This window comes from Argiope bruennichi, chromosome 6, assembly GCF_947563725.1.
Source record: "Argiope bruennichi chromosome 6, qqArgBrue1.1, whole genome shotgun sequence".
Classification (NCBI taxonomy): Eukaryota; Metazoa; Arthropoda; class Arachnida; order Araneae; family Araneidae; genus Argiope; species Argiope bruennichi.
The window spans coordinates 110,283,130-110,302,778 of NC_079156.1; the positions used below are offsets into that span (position 1 = coordinate 110,283,130).

The window sequence follows — 19,649 nt, forward strand, 5'->3', positions numbered from 1 at the left end:
CTGAAAGTACAAACCTAAAGATGGTCAACCTGTTGTTGGATTTGGCTCAACTTTTGATAGGCGTCTACACTACAGATGTTAAATATGTGTATTAAATCTTATCCATCTAGCTCTCTTCGTTTTGTGATTATCGTGTTAACTTATTTTCGAATAGCAGGTCAGACGGACGCTCTCCAAACAGAATTTACTCACACTTTGAGAGAAACCGACAAATTTGATGTAAAAACAATGCGCCAAATTTCATCCGTCTAGTTCAAAGCTTTTTCGTGTTGTCTTTGTCACGAACTGACAGACGAACACTCTCAGAAATGTATTTTTCGAACTCAAGGAGGTCTAAGACGTGGAGATTCGTAAAAATCTCAAGTTCGAATTTTTCGACGAGTATAATATTTTCTCTATACTACGTATACGAGGAAATAAAAGTGCTTGTGAATTGTATGAACACTTTTACTAAAACTAAAATATTACGAGTCTATAAATAGAACTGGTGTGATGTGGAAAGGAAGGTGCCGCGGTTCAAAATGACGAGGTCCGTCCCAAAATAGCCCTAGTGTTGCTTCAAACGGGACGTTAATATAACTAAACTAAACTAAACTATAAATAGAAATTCACTAACTTATTTTTGAACTATATAATACCAACCCTAGTCTATCGGTCATGAGCAAATTAAAATCGGCAGTTAATCATAAAGGCCGAATATCAAAATTCAATGATATATAACGATACTATAATTCTGAAATTTTAGATATTATAATTCTGTATTTATAGATTCAAAATGTTATGCATTTATATGAAAACGAGCTTTCTTCTCATTGTGCTTTGAAATTTAAAATTTCAATCTCTCTGCACAGCTAAAATAAATAACTTAAAAGATCCACAGAAGGCTTATAAATTTAAAAAACTCCAACTTATGTATCATTTTGGAGCCATCGTTGCATGCAAATGCTATTTCTACAAAATGAAGAATAAATGTTAACGCCTCCCTAGTGTCAACGTGTGAACTTTAAATCTTAAATTTTAGATTGCGATCTTAACGCAGGTATTTTAACTGAAAATAATAAATGTGATGTACCTCGTTTTCAAGTCGCTGAAAAATAAGAGTTATCATGGTTTTGTTTCATTCTTGGGGGTTACATATTTTTGTCTTTTTACATTAGAAATAAATTTCGCCATCATGCATACATAAATACCATTGAAGAATGAACAGAAACGGTCTACATTGTCATTAGAGATTGAGCAGATTAGCTCCGCAATTAATGGAATTCTAATTCTTTCGTAATTTCGGAATTAATGACCTTCTGATGTTAATGTATGAGAATATCATAATTATTTTTTATAATGAAGTCAATTCATAATCAAAGGGTGCCCGTTAATTGCAGCTCCCTACTTTAATTCTGGAATCCTTTACGCATCTTCCAAAAGAAAAATCAAGTGATATCACAGCATAGCATATGATAATTGCGTTTATCATGTGATTTTAATGTCGCATAAAGTGATCTTAAAACATGGTCTTTAAAGTAATTATATAATATGACGGAAAGAATGTTTTGTGAAATAAAAACTTTCATAATGTAGGGAATGGGCAACAAGGCCCCAGTGGCGTGATAGTAAGGTTTTGACTACAAAAGTGCACTACACACTCAAAACCGAATTTCACCAGAGATACCACCACCACATATATTAAGATATATTACAAGTTCAGACTGACATTGAAGCGCAAGCGTTCTTCCATTGTTCTAGCATATCGCCCTTCTTATGACTATTGTTCAGAATTATGATTTTAAAGGAAGTAATCGCGCATTATTTAAAAATGGAATGTTAACATAAAGTGAACAATAGATACATGTTACCGCTAAAGTGCAGAAGCTAGTGAATCTGCATATTAACTAGTGTGAGCCGTTAAAGTTCGGAAAATTGTATCATTTCTCAAATTATCTAGGCAATTTGCACATTATCTACTAGGCACTCGTTAAAGTGGAAATAAGATCGTTGCTGAAACAACAGCAATATTTCTGTAAGCTAAAATAAAATGCCGTTTATTTATTTTTTGATATCTAAAAAACTCTAGTTAATACAATCGAAAAATCAACACAATAGTTGACAGAATCAATGACCAATCAATTGAAAAACTTCAATACAAAGAATTAAACGATTTAAAATATTATTACAATTAAATAAATTGTCATAATTTCATTTATTTTCCGATATCTAAGGAATCACATTCATATAATCAAGCAAGGGCCGCGGTGGCCTGGTAGTAAGGTCTCGGTTTCGGAACCGGAGGGTTTCAGGTTCGTGACCCGATTCCACCGAAGAACCGTCGTGTAAGGGGGTCTGTTGCACGTTAAATCCGTCATGTCCAAACATCCTTCCGCTGGTATGGTGTGTTGTGGTGTGGAGAGGAGAGTGCCAGCTCAGGTGTCGTCCTCGTCATCTGACCGCGGTTCAAAATTACGAGGTCCATCCCAAAATGGCCCTAGTGTTGTTTTAAACGGGACGTTAATATAACTAAACCAAACCAAACTCATATAATCAAGCAAAACAACAAATTAGTTGATAGAATCAATCATCAATCAATTGAAAAACTATAATACAAAGAATCAAATGGTTTAACTTATTATTACAATTAAAGAAGTAAATGTGCGAAACATATGATAAAATTATGCTTACTTATTAGAACAATCTAAAGATTGGCGAAACCAAATTAGGAGAGGAAATGCGTGAAACAAAACTTTTGAACTTTAACGATACGTAAGCCACTGATGTGCGCATTAACAAATTAAAATGCGGAAAACTCTTACTTCCGCACTTTAACGGAGCAAATCAGTTCATATGCAGATTAACAACTTTCGAGTTTAACGTTAACATATATAGTAACGGTACTTGTTTTAATGAATAATAATAAACAAATTGGCTTTATCTCATGACTCATATATTTGAAGTCTTTAATAGCTACTTGACATATTAATATAGTATCAAGAATTCCCCATAAAATCAAATTTATGCTTCATAGAAAGGAAAAAAAAACATTAAGAGAAGTTACCAAAACTAAGACAACAAATCAAGTGGAATTTTCGCCTTTCTATTTCTAAAGGATGCTTAATGTTGCAACTCTGTCGAGTATTTTGTTTAAGAAAAAAAAAATCCGAAAAAAGAAATCGTCTGTGCGTGAGCAGCTGGTGAAGGTTTTCGTACCCCAAATCTGGGGAATCGTTTGGCTTACAGCTCAAACGCACTGAAGAGCCGCCGAACAAACTGACTTAGTAACAAAATAAATGGAAACAAATTGATCCCGCGGGAAATTCACGTTTCCGTAAAAACTTTTCAGGGTATTCCATTCTTTTTTTTCCACCTTGTTATTTATTTTGAAAAATAAAGACAAATTTCTTTTTGAGAATTAGAGAGAAGGAATTGTTTGATGTTATCAACCATGTATCTTAAATTTATATAAAACAAAAGTGCAAATAGTCTTTTTAAATATAAATCAACAATAGAATTCTGGGGACAAAAGTTGAATTTATTAACATTGAGGAATTAGAATGTGGTTTCCTTCTGAGTGTTTGTTTCTTTTATTGTTCTTATGATTTTTTTCTTAATGTTAGACGATTATTTATTGAAACTATACGACATATTCAACTTTTATAAATCAGATTGAATTTTTAAATTGCAATTTTCCATTCATACCATGTATTTGATGAATCATCGCTAATTCTTGCTTTCGTACCGTTTAACTAATATTTTACAAATCTAGATTATTTTTTTTATAAATATAATTTAGAATTTTATTTTTTTCCGTACAAACACTCTGGGATCTTCATCCTTAAAAATGAATTCTTGATTTTCTTTCTTTCTCTAAATTATAAAAAGCATTTTCTTGTATAACATCGATAAACAGTTATTTTCATCAAAAAACTTTGAGTCTCCGGGAATTAATTTTGTTATAAAATGAAATATATTTTCAAATATAATCAAATCTTAAGATCACTGCAAATTCGCAATTTTAAATGATATATAAACAAATATGATCTGTGTACTTTTGAATTGAAAACGGAAAAAGTCGTCTCAGCTGTTTTTAAGAGATAATATTTCAAATAGATTTTTGATATTTCAGTCGTCTCTTTATAGCACCATAATATGGATTCAATGCCTCTTTTTGTATCCTCTCCTATACGTTAAAGAAGTTTCACCTTAAAAACTTCTTTATACAATCTCTTTCAAATATTCATCGATATTGCATGTTGCAAAAATATGTACACGTTAGTACAAAAAAAAGTATCAATCAAGTATCAGTCAGAAAAACTTTTTATTGAGTTTATGATCGAATCAAAACTATTTTTAAACTTCTAAAAACTGCTTAATCGAATTACGAAACTTTTATACTAAATCATTCATTCATATTGTTTTATTTGTATAGGCATGACAAATATTTTAGTCATTAGGTTCGATAAACTCAGCATTAATGTCCCAATAAGTGCAATGAAATTTATGTATACACTACAGATAAGTCAAGTCTCGATTTTGTTATAGGATTCACCCTTTGCACATTTTGATTTCATCTCTGGAATATGTAGAATTCACCTCCGATGCATTCAGAATTCATCTCTGGTATACAATGAATTTATCTATGGCGCACATTGAATTCTCCGAAAGCACTCAACACAATTATGGTACACAATGAATTCATCAACAGCACATAATGAATTCACCAACGGCACATAATGAATTCACCAACGGCACATAATGAATTCACCAACGGCACACAATGAATTCACCAACGGCACACAATGAATTCACCAACGGCACACAATGAATTCACCAACGGCACACAATGAATTCACCAACGGCACACAATGAATTCACCAACGGCACACAATGAATTCCCTAACGGCATATAATAAATTCCCCAACAACGCACAATGAATTCCCTAACGGCACGCAATGAATTTACCTACGGCACATAATGGATTCACCAACAGCGCACAGTGAATTCACCTGCGGCAGACAATATTTTAAAATCATTAAAGGTTGACTCAAGTTTTCAGTCATCAGTATCATAAAAATGATTGAAAAATTAATATTTTTTACTTTCTTTTCCAGGGACTTTGAATCAATTGGGCGTAACGGTCGGCCTACTCCTGTCCATGGTGCTGGGCATCCAAGATATACTCGGCACGGAAGAGAGATGGCCTTACCTCTTCGGTCAGTCTTCCTAACTCTTTTTCCAATTTTCTTCGCAGCTTCTGTTCCATGTGTGGTAATTATTGACTTTTTCTTCTCAGGTGTGGCTGTGATCCCGGCCGCCCTGCAATTGCTCCTGCTGCCTTTATGCCCAGAAAGCCCTCGATTTTTGCTCATCACCAAACAGCAGGAGTATTCTGCCAGGGAAGGTAAAAGACCGATTTTCGCTTTCACTTTTCAGTAATTTTAAATAATTAGTTAACAGTGCAAAAATATAATGCTCTAATACCTTTATCAAAACGAATCGAATGATATAGGTGTCATATTTGTATGAAAATAGACACCAAAAATTAAGATTTTTTTTTATTATTAAAATAAAAATAAGCGTTCCATATGTCATATATTCACATATAAATTTGAGTTCTAAAGGCAATTAATTCACCATCTACAAGTAACAGCTTAAAGGGAGCACTTATTAATCAGTTGTTAAGTGGCAGAATACTATTTCTGTATTTTTTCAAGCAAATGTATTTTAAAAAATGCTAACAATCTGCTGACAGCCTTTTGAGTGCTTATTGTCCCAGGTTCCTAAAGTTGTATAACTCAGTTTGAATAGTTGGGTCTGCAAATTGTCAACTAAATATTTAAAGTTTAAGCACTAAATTTAATAGTATATTGTAATGTTATTACAGTTATTTTAAATACAATCAATTTAACAAATGAAACCAAGTGACTTTTGAATAAGTATTAGTTTTAATATTTCATGAGAGGGACGTAGTGTCCTGGTGATAAGGTCTCAGCTTCGGAACCAGAGGATTTCAAGTTCGAGATCCGATTCCACCAATGAACCGTCGCGTGAGCGGGTCTGGTGCACGTTAAATCCGCCGGGGCCCAACTTCCTCCAGCTGGTGTGGTATGGAAGTTTGGAGAGTGCCAGCTTAGCTGTGATCCTCGTCATATGACTACGGTTCAAAATTACGAAATCCGTCCCGAAATAGCCCTAGTTTGCTTTAAAAACGGACGTTAACATAACTGAACTAAACTAAATTAAACAAATATTTCATGGGCACATCGGTGGAATCATTTTAATCAAATACTGATGATCAGTGAAGGGTAAATATCCATTTCTTTGCCACATAATGTGAAGCATTATTATCTGCACATAAAAGTATACTAAGAGGAAAAAAAATATGTACTATTTTAATCTGGCCCTTCTCAACAGTTTTTGAAGCCTTACGCTATAAAATATTTAACTCGCACGCTTTTATTTATTTTTTGAAAATGTTCGTAATATTTCAAAACAAACTAAAGGAAGTATCTCTAATGATGAAACCCCAAATAGATGGAAGTGCAAATAGTGATACTCCCAAACACAGGCAAAAAAAAATTGCTTTCGAATGCTTTTAAATGTAACCTTTACTAATATGGAACTTTTTTAAATTTCTCCAGTCGAAATCTATTAATTAAAATAGACACTTTTTAACCACTTAATGAGAACGTTCTTTATTCATAATATTCCTCCACACTTTGACATGAATAAGACGATAAAAATATACTATTTCGATTTAAAATGTCAGAATTGTTTCTGGAATATAGCCTATCTTTGAACGAATTTTATTGATAGTATTTCTTGTTGATTCCTTCAGCCCTGGAGAAACTTCGTTGTACAGTCCAGGTGGAGGACGATCTTGAAGAGATGCGAAACGAGGAGCGCGCTCAAGAACAGGAACCCCAGGTATTCACTTTATTTATGTCTAACTTTCAATTACAGATATTATTATATTTCAGCAATAAAAATTTTTAAAAATTGTGCCTACATTATTTTGTTTTGTTGAATTTTCATATAATCTTTTTTCTGATTTTTTTTTAAATTTAAAGCATTTTGCTTATCGATGAGTGTTTTCTACTCTATGTAATTTGTGATTTTCAGATATTAAAATTATAGTAATATTCACTGTACTACTGTAAATTTGGATGAAACATCTTCGTATTTTACACTTTATATATACAGGGTGTCTCAAAAACCTTGACCGCGGCTTTTATTCCTTAAATATTGATCGTAGACATATACTGTAAATTACAAAGTTGCGTAAAAAAAAAGTGCAAAATGTTATGAAATCGATTAAAATTTTCAGGAGATTAAACTTTAAAAAATTCAAAATTTAAATTTTTATACGGACCCCGTACAAAAATTCCCAATGAGTAAAATGTGCCCTATCCTCCAATAAGGCCACGTACAAAATTTCAGAATTTTATCATGAAAATTCTTAAAATATGTTAAAACAAAGTTGGAGAAGGATCAATCACAAAATAAAATGCAAATGTTTACAGCTTCAGTGCAGATGACGCGACGCAGGTATGCATCATAAGGAAATAAAAATATGCTTCATATCTTTAGTTTTAAATACAAGTTTTAAAATCTATGCTTCCTGAAAAATACTTTAAAATTCTATATCATGACTTGCAGAATACAACTTAAAAAGAGCACACTCAATGAGCTTATAAAACAACTTATGTAATCTTTCCTTTAAGTAATCTTTCCTTATGTAATCTTTCCTTTAAGTTATTACTTCTACAAATTTTTAATACTTTTGAACCAATAAATAGCAAAATTATTATTTATTCAATCATTACTCACTTTATTAATTTGTGCACGACCCCTAAAACACGAACACCCGACATGATTTTTCCTTTTTGCGAACTCATATCCAGGCATCGAAAAGTGGTTAAGTCAGCATTTATGTAGTTTCATATATCTGCGACTTTTTGTGATAAATTGCTGAAATTTTGTACATGACCATATTAGAAGATGGGGCACATTTTACTCACTGGATATTGTTTTGTATGGAGTCCGTATAAAAATTCAAATTTCATATTATTTGAAGTTTAATCCCCTGAAAATTTTAATCGATTTCATAACATTTTACACCTTTTTTTACGCAATTTTTTAATTTACAGTATATGTCTACGATCAATATTTAAGGAATAAAGCCGCGGTCAAGGTTTTTGAGACACCTTGCATATAGATAAGTTCTGAGCGCACTTGATCACTGTCTAACTAGTCACTGAGACAAGGACTCATGGTAAATTTTAAGTTTGCTATCATCTGCTAATTAAAGCGCGATCAAGAGCACTTAAGAGCATATAGATAGAAATTTGAGTATGAAAAAGGGAGACTAGGTTGTCTTTTTGGAAGATTTTCGTCGAAAACTGCCTTCTGTATTTTTCTTAAGGGAAACCAGTAATACCACCAGAAGCCATTTTGCATTTTAGAATGACTATTGGACTAATCGGTCTAGAAATAATTAAATACTTCGGAATAAAATCATAGCTAGAAGGTTGAATCCATAAACATCCGATTCATCTTCTCTAAATATCAAAATATATGATGGAGATTTATACATTAAAAATTTTTGACCACTTTGGATCTAATATATATATATAATATAATATAATATATAGGGTGTTCATTAATTATTGTCTGGGTTTCCGTACCTCATAACTTTCGAATAAAAAAGATTACGCAAAAACCGATTACGTATTCGTAAAGTACAACTCAAAGAATTTTATTAATGATATTAAAGTGTAAAGCTTGCACAATTTGCACTTTGTAGGTATTCAGCTGAAGGCGATTCTTTGAGTTGTACTTTACGAATACATAATTCTTTGAGTTGTAATTTACGTATTCATAATTCTTTGAGTTGTAATTTACGAATACATAATCGGTTTTTGCGTATTATTTTTTATTCGAAAGTTATGAGGTACGGAAACCCCGACAATAATTAATGAACACCCTGTATAATATAATATAATATTATGAAACTGATGATAAAATTTTTCAAATAACCACGACAATATTTTTAAGTAGCATCACGTAAAGTGAATCGTACTTTCGTTTTTGTAGAAACTGTGTGAACTATTTTTTAAAGTCTTTTCTTTGATTCAGAGTGTTTTGTTAATTTTCAGATGACGGTATGTCAAGTGATGCGAAACAAAAGCCTTCAGCTTCCTTTGCTCATAGCAATAGTGATGCAACTTTCGCAGCAGCTCACTGGAATCAACGCCGTGAGTACATATTTTTTTTTTTTTTATTTTCTGCAGTAAATATTTTCAGAAAAAAAAGAATCTGTTAGAAAATCTTATAAAATTTTATAGACAGGTATGTGAAAAAAAATGAATCACTTACTTTCTATTTTCTGTAGCGGAGATAAATAATAATAACAATAATAATAAATCCATGAAGACAGACTCCAACTTTTAGACGAAAGAAACGCTATATAATATGTTGGACGAGAAGAAAGAAAACACACACATTACACCTAAAATGAAAGAGCATAAGTGAACAAAAAAATTTTTTTTAACATTACACTTTTATATTTAGGAGCGCCATCTGTAGGATGTAATAAACAGTCTGTCGCTTTCTCTTCAAAACAAAACATATAAGCTCAATAAATCGAAATATAAGTTATAAAATTTTGGAACGGAAGAACACTGCACCAGGTGCTCAATATATTTATCACTTACGACTCAGTATTCAGCCATTATATAATGCAAATGGTTAAAAGTTGGGATGCCAGACTTAAAACAATTCCGCTGAATTTGCTTGTGATAAAAAATAATAATAATAATATATTTAGTACATTATTTTTCATTTATTTGTCGCATCATAACAGGATGATTTTTGGTTGATTATTATTTAGTACAAAGGGAGTGAAATCTTTAACTATATATTTAAAATTTGAATTCTAATATATTAAAAAATATGCAATATTCCCTTTTTACAATAATTATATGATAACATCGATGCTCCTTTAGGATCCCATTGATGCATTTTTTTCTCATTCAAGAGCAACGATCGTTATAGTCCCTCACATACTGAAAAGAGGCTTAAAACTACCAATGAAATAATCAGATGACAAATCTTTCTCAGAGGCTTTCGATTAGTTGAGTTCCTTAATATCCTTTTCAGACATAATAAAGCTCCTCTTCGCGATGGACTTTATTAAATCTTGATATGATGATGAGAATTATTCTTGGATAGACATCATCTTTCCAAGATACACATTTTCATTTCACACTTCAAACGGCAAATTTTTATTGAATCGATTGTGAAACCTGTAGCCCACCGGTTTTGGCACAGTTCTACGAAAGGGCGAGAAACATGAATAGCAACAGTACCGATTATCCTCAGTATCATTTATATCTTGCACAATATTGTGCGATATTAAGCAATATTGTATAATATTACTGAACAATATAATATTGTTACAAACCTGTGAAGTTGCTTCCCAGCACAATTAGTTGAATCACTGGGAAAACCATTTTACAATTAGTCCTGTGAATGCTGATAGGGTGCCGCGTCAGTAATTTTAGAGCTTTGCGACCATTTGGCAACAAAATAGATATTGCTGGAAACTTCGAGGATTTTAACGATTCATCCAATAGGAACTGAGATGATCCTGATTGGTTCCGAACCTTCTCGTCTCGCCTTTCGGAACTATAAAAGACCGGCAATCTCAAGCTGCAATGAATCGGAAGCGGAGTTGGAGTCGAGGACAAGTAATGAGTCGTCGAGAGGGTAAGAAGAAACTGCGAAATAATCCAGCGTTGTGTGGAGCTCAAGCTATTGCTGAACTGAGCTGTGCGCCGAGTCCTGTTGTTTATTGTAGAAGCAGCATCATGTCGTGTGTGGAGTAGTCAGTTGTGTAGTAGTGAGACGATAGTTGTATACAGCTAAAGAGAGGAGACAGTGGAGATTTGCAGACGTTTGGAGAGGCCGTAGAGTGGAACTACGTGAATTCCCTCCTTCTGCTGAATTCTGTCTGGTCTCTTTATGTGCTGTGGTTGCTGTTGCTATCGATTGCTACTTGTGGACTACTGTGTGTTGTAGTGTGCTGCTGTGTGTTTCCTGTGTTCATCTAGGCTGTATATTTGTCGTCTTCGTGTTGATAAAAGTCGTTGTCACTAAAGGACTGTCCATTTCATCAATCAACAAATCAAAAAGAACCCCAACGGAAGAGTAAATCCATAACAGTATAATGAAAAAATTATTGGCCATTTTGTTATGGCCAGTGCTGAAAGAATTGAAATTATTTCACTATGCCTGTAAAGTGGCGCTATTGTAGTTTTATATAGAGATAGCGTTTGAAAACCAATATATTTATAAACCAGAGGGAATAATCTCCCCAAAATTTTCTCGTGTACTCTGTAATAAAGGTTTTATCCAAGAGAACGCCTTGCATGGCACTGGCTTGCAATAGCTAAGAAATTAACTCTTGGTGTGAATCTAGCATCTTTTTTGAATCTGTCCTGTCATTCTTGTTGAGTTATTTGTCGATTAATCGCTGGCATGCAGTTAAAAGTATTGGAAATTCAAATTAGTGTTTTAGACGTGTTTTTCCCAGTCGATTGAAATAAAAATTTGACACAAAACTACACTTGTAGTCACAAAATTACACACTAAATTTGATATATTAAAATCCCTGAGATTTTGAGTTGTTGTGTTTACATATTTTTAAAAGTACAGATTAACAGACGGTCAATCCCTTGTTGAATTTTAATTCTGTGCATCGAATTTCATCTATTTAGCCCTCTTCGTTTTGCTATCGTGTTAAATTTTTTTCGAACATCCGAACACACAGACTTCCACTGAGCGGATGTCTTTCAAAATTTGATAGATACTTACAACTTTGGTATAAAGATGATGTACCAGATTTCATCAATCTAGGTTAAATCAGCTTTGAATTATCTTCGTCACAGACAGACAGACATTTTTACAAAAAAAAATTTCGAATTCTGGGAGGTCTATAACTTTCTCTAGACTATGTTTACGAGAAAGTAAAAAAAGTAACAAAATCGCTTGAGGTTGCGGTTTAATACCACAAATAATGATAATCTCATCAATACCCTGAATTTCTTCATTGAGTACACAGAGTTTCTAATTATCCAGATTAGGGGAAAGTGGTGATTCTCATTCAAATTAAGCTGTTCCGTGGAGCCCTTCTAATGTGAGCGTAGACTTTTTTTATTTCTCTGTTGTGGCTCAACAAACTTTTTAATTACTCCATTTTTAATTACTTACGCTCCGTAATTTTTTTATTTTGTAAAATCGTTCTTTGTTTGGGACAATCGTGGTGGTTTGTCTTGGATGGTACCACAAGATGATTAATTCCTTTGAGGGATATACAGGGTGCTGTTCATTTTTTTAACGTTTTCTGGCTTTAAAAGAACAATTTTTCATTAAAAGTGGATCATCAGCTTGATTAATCGAGAAATAAGTTTGCTAATTATAGCCCTTTTCATTAAAAGAAGTATGTGAAATGGAAAATTCAGCATCGTGAGTTAAAATGATTTAAAGCAGTTTTTCCCACCCGTGTAGAATTTTCAATTTATTTTGATTTTTCGGCGCTTAAAAGTAAATTATAATTTTTAGTGGAATTAAGCCATCGCTTATTGCATAATATTTTCATCTTTCCTTTATAGACTTCTCACAAAAAAAAAATATGAGTATTGAACCATGAAAATTTTTAATAGTTCGAAAAGGGAAGAGACTTTTAATGCAAACATGAATATATTTGGTATTCATGTTCAACACTTGGGATAAAACTTTGATTTTGACTAAGAAGAAAAAACCCAGAAGTTACTTTAGTGGAAAAGCAGAGAAAACGTGCATATTCATATTTACAAGGCGAGTTCGCAAATTGTACAGACTAAGTCTATGGCAAAGGATACCGACGTGCTCTGATTGGTTTAAGCCTTGGCATCCTTTTGGCAATGTTTTGCCAAAAAGATGGCATACCAAAATATATTTTTATAAAAATAAATAAAATTTGTGGATTTATCCCCCCCCCCCTATTTTTTACGGTTTACACATCATATTAATCTGGAACACATATACAGCGGAAAAGATCAAATCCTGAACACTAAATTCAGGAAATATAAAAATTACAATTTATTAAAAATAATTTTTGTATGTGTTTCTTTTTAATATTATTTTGATATAACTAAAAAAAATTAACTACGAAATCACATATTCCGTTAAAGCTTACATATTTATACGTGTTGGGCATTAAGTAATCATCTTCCCATATGTAGTTGATGGGAAAGTAACAAATGTTCAGCAACAAGTTTCCATGACTGCATAAATTATCTAATAAAGGCACGAAAATCATAGAGAAATAAGAATTATTTAATTGCTGCATCATATGTTTAGTAATTACTTTCATATAGTTTTTATACTTCTGTGCATAAACAACATTAGTTACTTGTATTACTAGTAATATTTATTATTATTAATAATTAGTATTAGTAGTATTACTACTAATATTTAGAGAAAACAATTATATTAATAAAAATTAGACCGTGTTGATATTCACTCGTATCTTCCATAAAACTAATGAAAGGTACAAGGTTTGAGCCAAATGAGCGAAAACCAGACTATTATGAGTGCAAAACATTGTCAAAAGGATGCCAAGGCTTAAACCAATCAGAGTACGTCGGTATCCTTTGCCATAGACTTAGTCTGTACAATTTGCGAACTCGCATTTACAAGCAGTATTATATTTAAATAAATCAATGCATATCATCGCTTTCATCAGTTTTGTTCCAATATAAGTATCAACTCTCGCACGACTCTTTTATCATTAATCGCTTTGTCATGTTTGCGGAAAAACGAAAGAAACGATAAAAGAAAATGAAATACGTAATAAAGCAGTGAGTCATTAATTCAAAATGTGTAGTAATTTCAAATGTGTCCACATACACCTGCATAAAGTGAGATTTTTAAATGAGTACTCACGCTTATAAATAGAAATAAAACGAATAGTTTACAGGTTCGCTCTAAAAAAATAACATAAGAACCTTATTTTTCTTTTAAAACGATTCTATTATATACACATTCTATTAAAATATATTCTAAAAAAATTGTGGCCGGGTTAAATTCAAAGTATAATGAAAGATTAGATTATATAGAAAGAGCACATTGGCACATAATGGCAATGAGAAGGGATGCTATAGCATTCATTCTCTCGAACATACAAAGCAAGTTTTTTTTACTTGATGATATACGGAGTATTCACAATATTATACTTATTAAGCTGTGTGCTTTGAGAACCGTTGTGCATTCAGCAAATTTTGTTACATTATACAATGCAGAATGCTTTTACTGACACGTTCATAATAGTCGTTTATTTTCGAAAAATGTTGTACCATTTAATTTTTCTGTGGTAATTGTCAAAAATTTCGAACTTGAGACCTCGTCGGATTTTCATGCTTCATACTTCTTTGAACTAAAAAAAAAAAAAAATACACACATGTTTTTGAAATCATATCTGTTTATCACTCTGTCTGCTTGTGAACACGATATTCCAATCAGACGGATGAAATTTGGAATATGGACTTAAAATCAAATTTGTAGATTTTTATCACATTTTGAACGAAATCTATTTTGAAAAAGTCTGTCCACCCGGTTATATCAATTGCACACTTAAATTAATTAATATTAACCCAATCGCTACATTATGTACAAGGGTTTAAATAAATGAAATTCGGTATGTAACTTTGTCATTAAAATTGTAGTTCCTTGCCAGATTTTAGTTTTAATCATCGGAAATTCATCTACTGAAATGCATTTCCGATTTCCAGGTACATTGTATTAATGAGATGCCATGTAGTAACCGCCAAAGACTGTACGATAAATTCACTAAAAATGCTAGATTCATACAAAAATTCCATATTTTGTAATTCCATGCCATGCAACTAATAATCAAACACCGGTTTTCTTCATTTTTAATATAAAGCACATACTCTTCATGTGTGATATTCAGAAAATAAAATTCTGAACTCTCGCGACATTTATATGGCCTTACAGGTGATCCACAGATTCATGTGAGAGTGGGAATGGTCTAGTTTGTCTCTCTAATTTGAGGTTATAAAAAACTGTACATAAAAGTCTTGATCTGCTAAGTTATTTTGTGTGTTTCTGTTTCTTTTCATCGGCTAGGTAGTAATTTGTAAAACATGCTGCTATCTTTCCAATGCTTTATTGCTGGAGATAATGTTACAAGCCTGTAAAAATTGCTTCCTAGTACGGTTAGCTCTCTCATCGGAAAGACTAGTTTATAATCATCTGCATTGGATGCTGCTCGGGTGCCGAGCCAGTGTTCCCAGAGCTTGTCGACTATGGCGACAAAATAGATAATGCTGGAAACTTTAGTGAATTTTAAAGATTCATCCAATAGGAACTGAAATACGCCCAAAACCTTATCGCTCCGCCTCCCGGGAACTGAAAAAAGGCCGGCAATCTCAAGCTGCAAGGTGTCGTGAATTAAATCGTAATCGGAGTCGTAGATAAGTAACAAGTCTTCGAGAGGATAGCGAAGCAACCTATTGCTGAACTGAGTCCTGTGGCGTTTATTGTGGAAAGCAGCATCAAGTTGTGTGTGGAGTAGCCAGTTGTGCAGTTAAAGCACAAAGACAGTGGAGAACTTCAGCCGTCTGGAGGGATTGTAGAACGAAGCTCTGAGGATCCCCTCTCCTGCTGAATTCTGACTGGCCGCATTGTGTGCTGTGGTCGATTACTACTTGTAGGATACTGTTTGCTGAAGTGAGCTGCTGTATATTCGTCTCGGCTGTATATATATTTGTCGTCTGTGTATTCGTCGTCTCTGTGTTAGTATATTCGTGTTAAATAAACGTCGTCGTTGTTTTCTTCTAAAGGACTGTTCATTTTTACATCTATCATCAAATCTAGAAAAAGAACCCCACCAATGGAAGTAGAAAATCCGTACCAATAATTTAGGAATAACGCAAGAATTCTGTAACTGGACGTTTTTTTTTAACACTGTAGGTAAATAGGGGCAAATGTTGATCATTTATGTTTTCTCTCATATTTATCATCGAATGCAGCTTCGATACTAACGCTCTTATAAAGGATTTCAAATAGACCACTGTGGCCTTCCGTCAATTCATTTTAAATCGTCCATCTTTTGGATGCACAGAATCGAACTTTAGTTATAAATAAATAAATATAATGAGATATTCAGATTTAGCAACACCGTCTATGAGATTAATTACTTAGATAATTTAGCATCTCCCCAAAAGGATGAATATACCATTTCATATGCGATACAAATGTGTACATTTGGTTCTTTCTGCAGCTAAAAACGCTCAGAACCAAACTTGCATTCAAATAATAATATTTGGAATGCTTTGCAACTTATGAAATCTTGTTCGTAAATGAATCGGATTAAAATGTATCGTTAATTTTATATATCGTTTTTCTTAATCACGCCTTATTATATAATTTACAAAAATCCAATTTATGTTGTATTAAAATTATATAAACAGAATTACGATTTCATCCTTTTCTTCAGATTGCAAACTATTTTCTATGCTAGCATAGTTCCATCACCTGCACTGTAACAAATTATTATTGTTTATTTTTCGCTGAACACGGCAACTCAGAACTGATGAAAATATAATATTCTATATTAATTAAATGAAGACGTTTCAAATTGATACTCTGTTCCATATCTAATTGCTGTAAAAATTCATTTTCTAAGCATAGCCTACTAAATGAAAACGAATTTTGCCACCATTGAAGCAAAAACAGTCATTGTTTCCAAGCTTGAAGATAGTTTCGACGGATAAGATTTAAGATTATTGTATGATTTCTCACCAAGCGCATAAAAAAATTATACTAATTGTTTAATAACCCACCAAAAATCTGCCATCTTGAATGGATGCCAAAATTAGTAACAAACGGTTTTGGGATTGCAATAAAAAATTATGATTATATCGAACGAGAAATTGTTCCAAAATAATTTCACTTTGGCGACCGTACATTGATAGTTATATCTAGCCGTCTCAGAGCTATAATTGTTATTGGAATCCAAAATTGTTTCATTCCTAAATATAGGTATTCATGAAATTAAATTTAAACAAGATTTCACAAATAAAACCTACATCTCGTTGCAACTTTTACATTACCCGTGCAAAGATTTGATTTACATTACTGTAAATATATTTACGGAGATTATATTGGATGAGGCGGTTAGCTTACGCTCATGTGGAAATTCCCTCGGTTTGTACCTGATAGTTCTTGCCTAATGTAAACCACAGAAGCAGATCTTACATTGCGTAATTCTCCTCCTGGATATTGCCTAGTATATAATGCATGAACTTCATCAGCGAAGTAGTGCCTTTCTGGAGTTGGACTGCATCCATGCCCACGAAGACGATTTTCTTGATTTGATTATATAATATTCCACAGAGATTTGTAATATATGCGTAGCAATCCAGCAGTGATGTTCCTAATATTCATCCTACAGTGAAATGTCTGAAGGAATATTGAAAGCGTTACCTCAATCCAAAGCAAAATTATCACAATTCGACAACTGTTTTGAATGAAAGGAAATGTTGCTTTCGCTTATACATACCACACTAGAACTTCATTAACAAAAGTTATGAAACTAGAGCACAAGATTATAAGAATTAAATTTAAAATATCTTACTAAACCTCAACTGACTCACTCTTATTTATATTTTACTTTCTATTAAAGAAACTTATTAAAAATCTTGTACTATTTTAAGGATTAATTTTTTTAAAGATTTCGCAGTGAAAATACATAGAACTGATAAACAAAATTGGTTATTCTAAATAAACTGAAACAAATAAAATTAAAGTCGGAATATAAAAATTTTTTGAACTTCAACAACTTTATTTATAAATGTCTTCTATACCTTGTTATACAAAAGTTTTATTAATTTTTATAATTATTCGAATATCTATAAAATTTTAATACGAACTTAAGTGGACGGTGGACTCTATGAGGTATTTTTGTGAATTATTCACTTGGAGTTATGAAATTTTTTATGTATATGTATTAAAATATAAATATGTCAAAGTTCTTATTAAAAAACTTTTTTAAACGAAATATTATTTAAAAAATTTTAAGATATATAATTTTTCAAAATATTCCAAGCGACTCAATTTTTTTCTATAATTTTTTCCTTATAACCTGATATAAATTTATTCGGAATAAAATGGTGTATAATTTTGTAATTTCAATTAAATGATAATTTTTTAGAAACATTTTTATGCATATTTACTGAATTTTCATAAGCATTTCATATTTTTCGCATTAAAGTTGACTTTTAACTATCTAAATAAACTCTAAATATAAAATGCATACCCTATTTTCCTTCAATTTTTAACAGAAGTCTTTATTATTAATTTATTTAATTTCTCCAAAAATTAAGACATCTGGAACATTTAAAAAATATTTAAATCTAATTACAATATTATTTTTAGAATGTGTTTTTTTTTCTTTTGACCTTTAAAAATTCATTTTATTGAACAATATATCTTATAATACTATTTTAGTTAAATATAAACATATATTTTGTTGAGAAAAAAAAATGTCCATGTTTCTGTCCATTTTTGCTTATTTCTAAGTCAACTGTCCCCTTAATCTGTTTTAAATTATTTTTTGCATTTTTCAGGTTTTCTACTATTCTACGGGGCTGTTCATGAACGCGGGCCTTTCGGAAGCGGTATCTCATTATGCAACTATGGGGGTGGGTGTGATCATGGTGGTCATGACCCTGGTCTCCATCCCCCTCATGGACAGAGCGGGACGAAGGACCCTCCACTTGTACGGCCTGGGTGGCATGTTCTTCTGCAGCATCTTCATCACCATATCTCTGCTCGTTAGGGTAATGTCTGCTTTTTTTTTCCTCTTCCCTTATATGTTGTATCCGCCCTTATCTTAACTCGGTAATTTCTTTGTAAATTATTGAAAACAGACATATACTTCATATTGGAAATGACAGTTTAAAACGAGAAGAAGAATTATATTTTGTGTTGTTTGAGTCAATAAATTTATTTCTTAAATTTCTTTTTTTTTAAATCTAACGTTTTATATAGTTCTCTGGTCCTATTAATCTTATTTAACAAAATATTCTTGACACTATAACAAAAAAAAAAAAAAAAAAAAAAAAAAAAAAACATTTTTTTTGCAGACGACTCTGAGCGAGCTATGAAACATTTAAAATCACTATTTTAGACGAATTACGAATTTTAAAGTTAAATTTCTCAGTCTCGAGAAAAATCTTAATCTAATTTATCTAATCGAGAATTATCGTTTTCAAAATGAAATTATGCATCGATGTTTTTCAAATTGTTCCTTAAAATAAATTTGCGTATAGCCCATTTAGATTAAACAACTATAACTTAGTCGGTTTAATTCATAAAACAATCATAGTTTTTGCTCTTATGTTTTAGAGTGTATCAATTCTTTTACTCATAATATGAGTGAAAGGACCTGCAAATCGCATAACAAAAAGGTGAAATTCCTAAATTTTTCGGGAAAATATTTATTGATGCTAACAACATAAAATATAATTCTTCTCATCATTTAAAGTATTTTTCTAATTGGAATCATATATCCATTTTTAATGAATTAGAAAAT

The 19,649-nt window shown here is 32.0% G+C and overlaps 1 protein-coding gene across 1 annotated transcript in view; it reads left to right on the forward strand.

Moving 5' to 3' along the window:
• LOC129971169 (glucose transporter type 1-like) overlaps window positions 1–19,649 on the forward strand; it is a 162,397-nt gene that overhangs the window by 118,388 nt on the left and 24,360 nt on the right. The window contains exons 6-10 of the mRNA XM_056084699.1: window positions 5,098–5,199; window positions 5,280–5,387; window positions 6,825–6,913; window positions 9,145–9,243; window positions 18,682–18,894. Coding sequence (XP_055940674.1) covers window positions 5,098–5,199; window positions 5,280–5,387; window positions 6,825–6,913; window positions 9,145–9,243; window positions 18,682–18,894 — 611 coding nt within the window. The remainder of the gene's footprint in view (window positions 1–5,097; window positions 5,200–5,279; window positions 5,388–6,824; window positions 6,914–9,144; window positions 9,244–18,681; window positions 18,895–19,649) is intronic.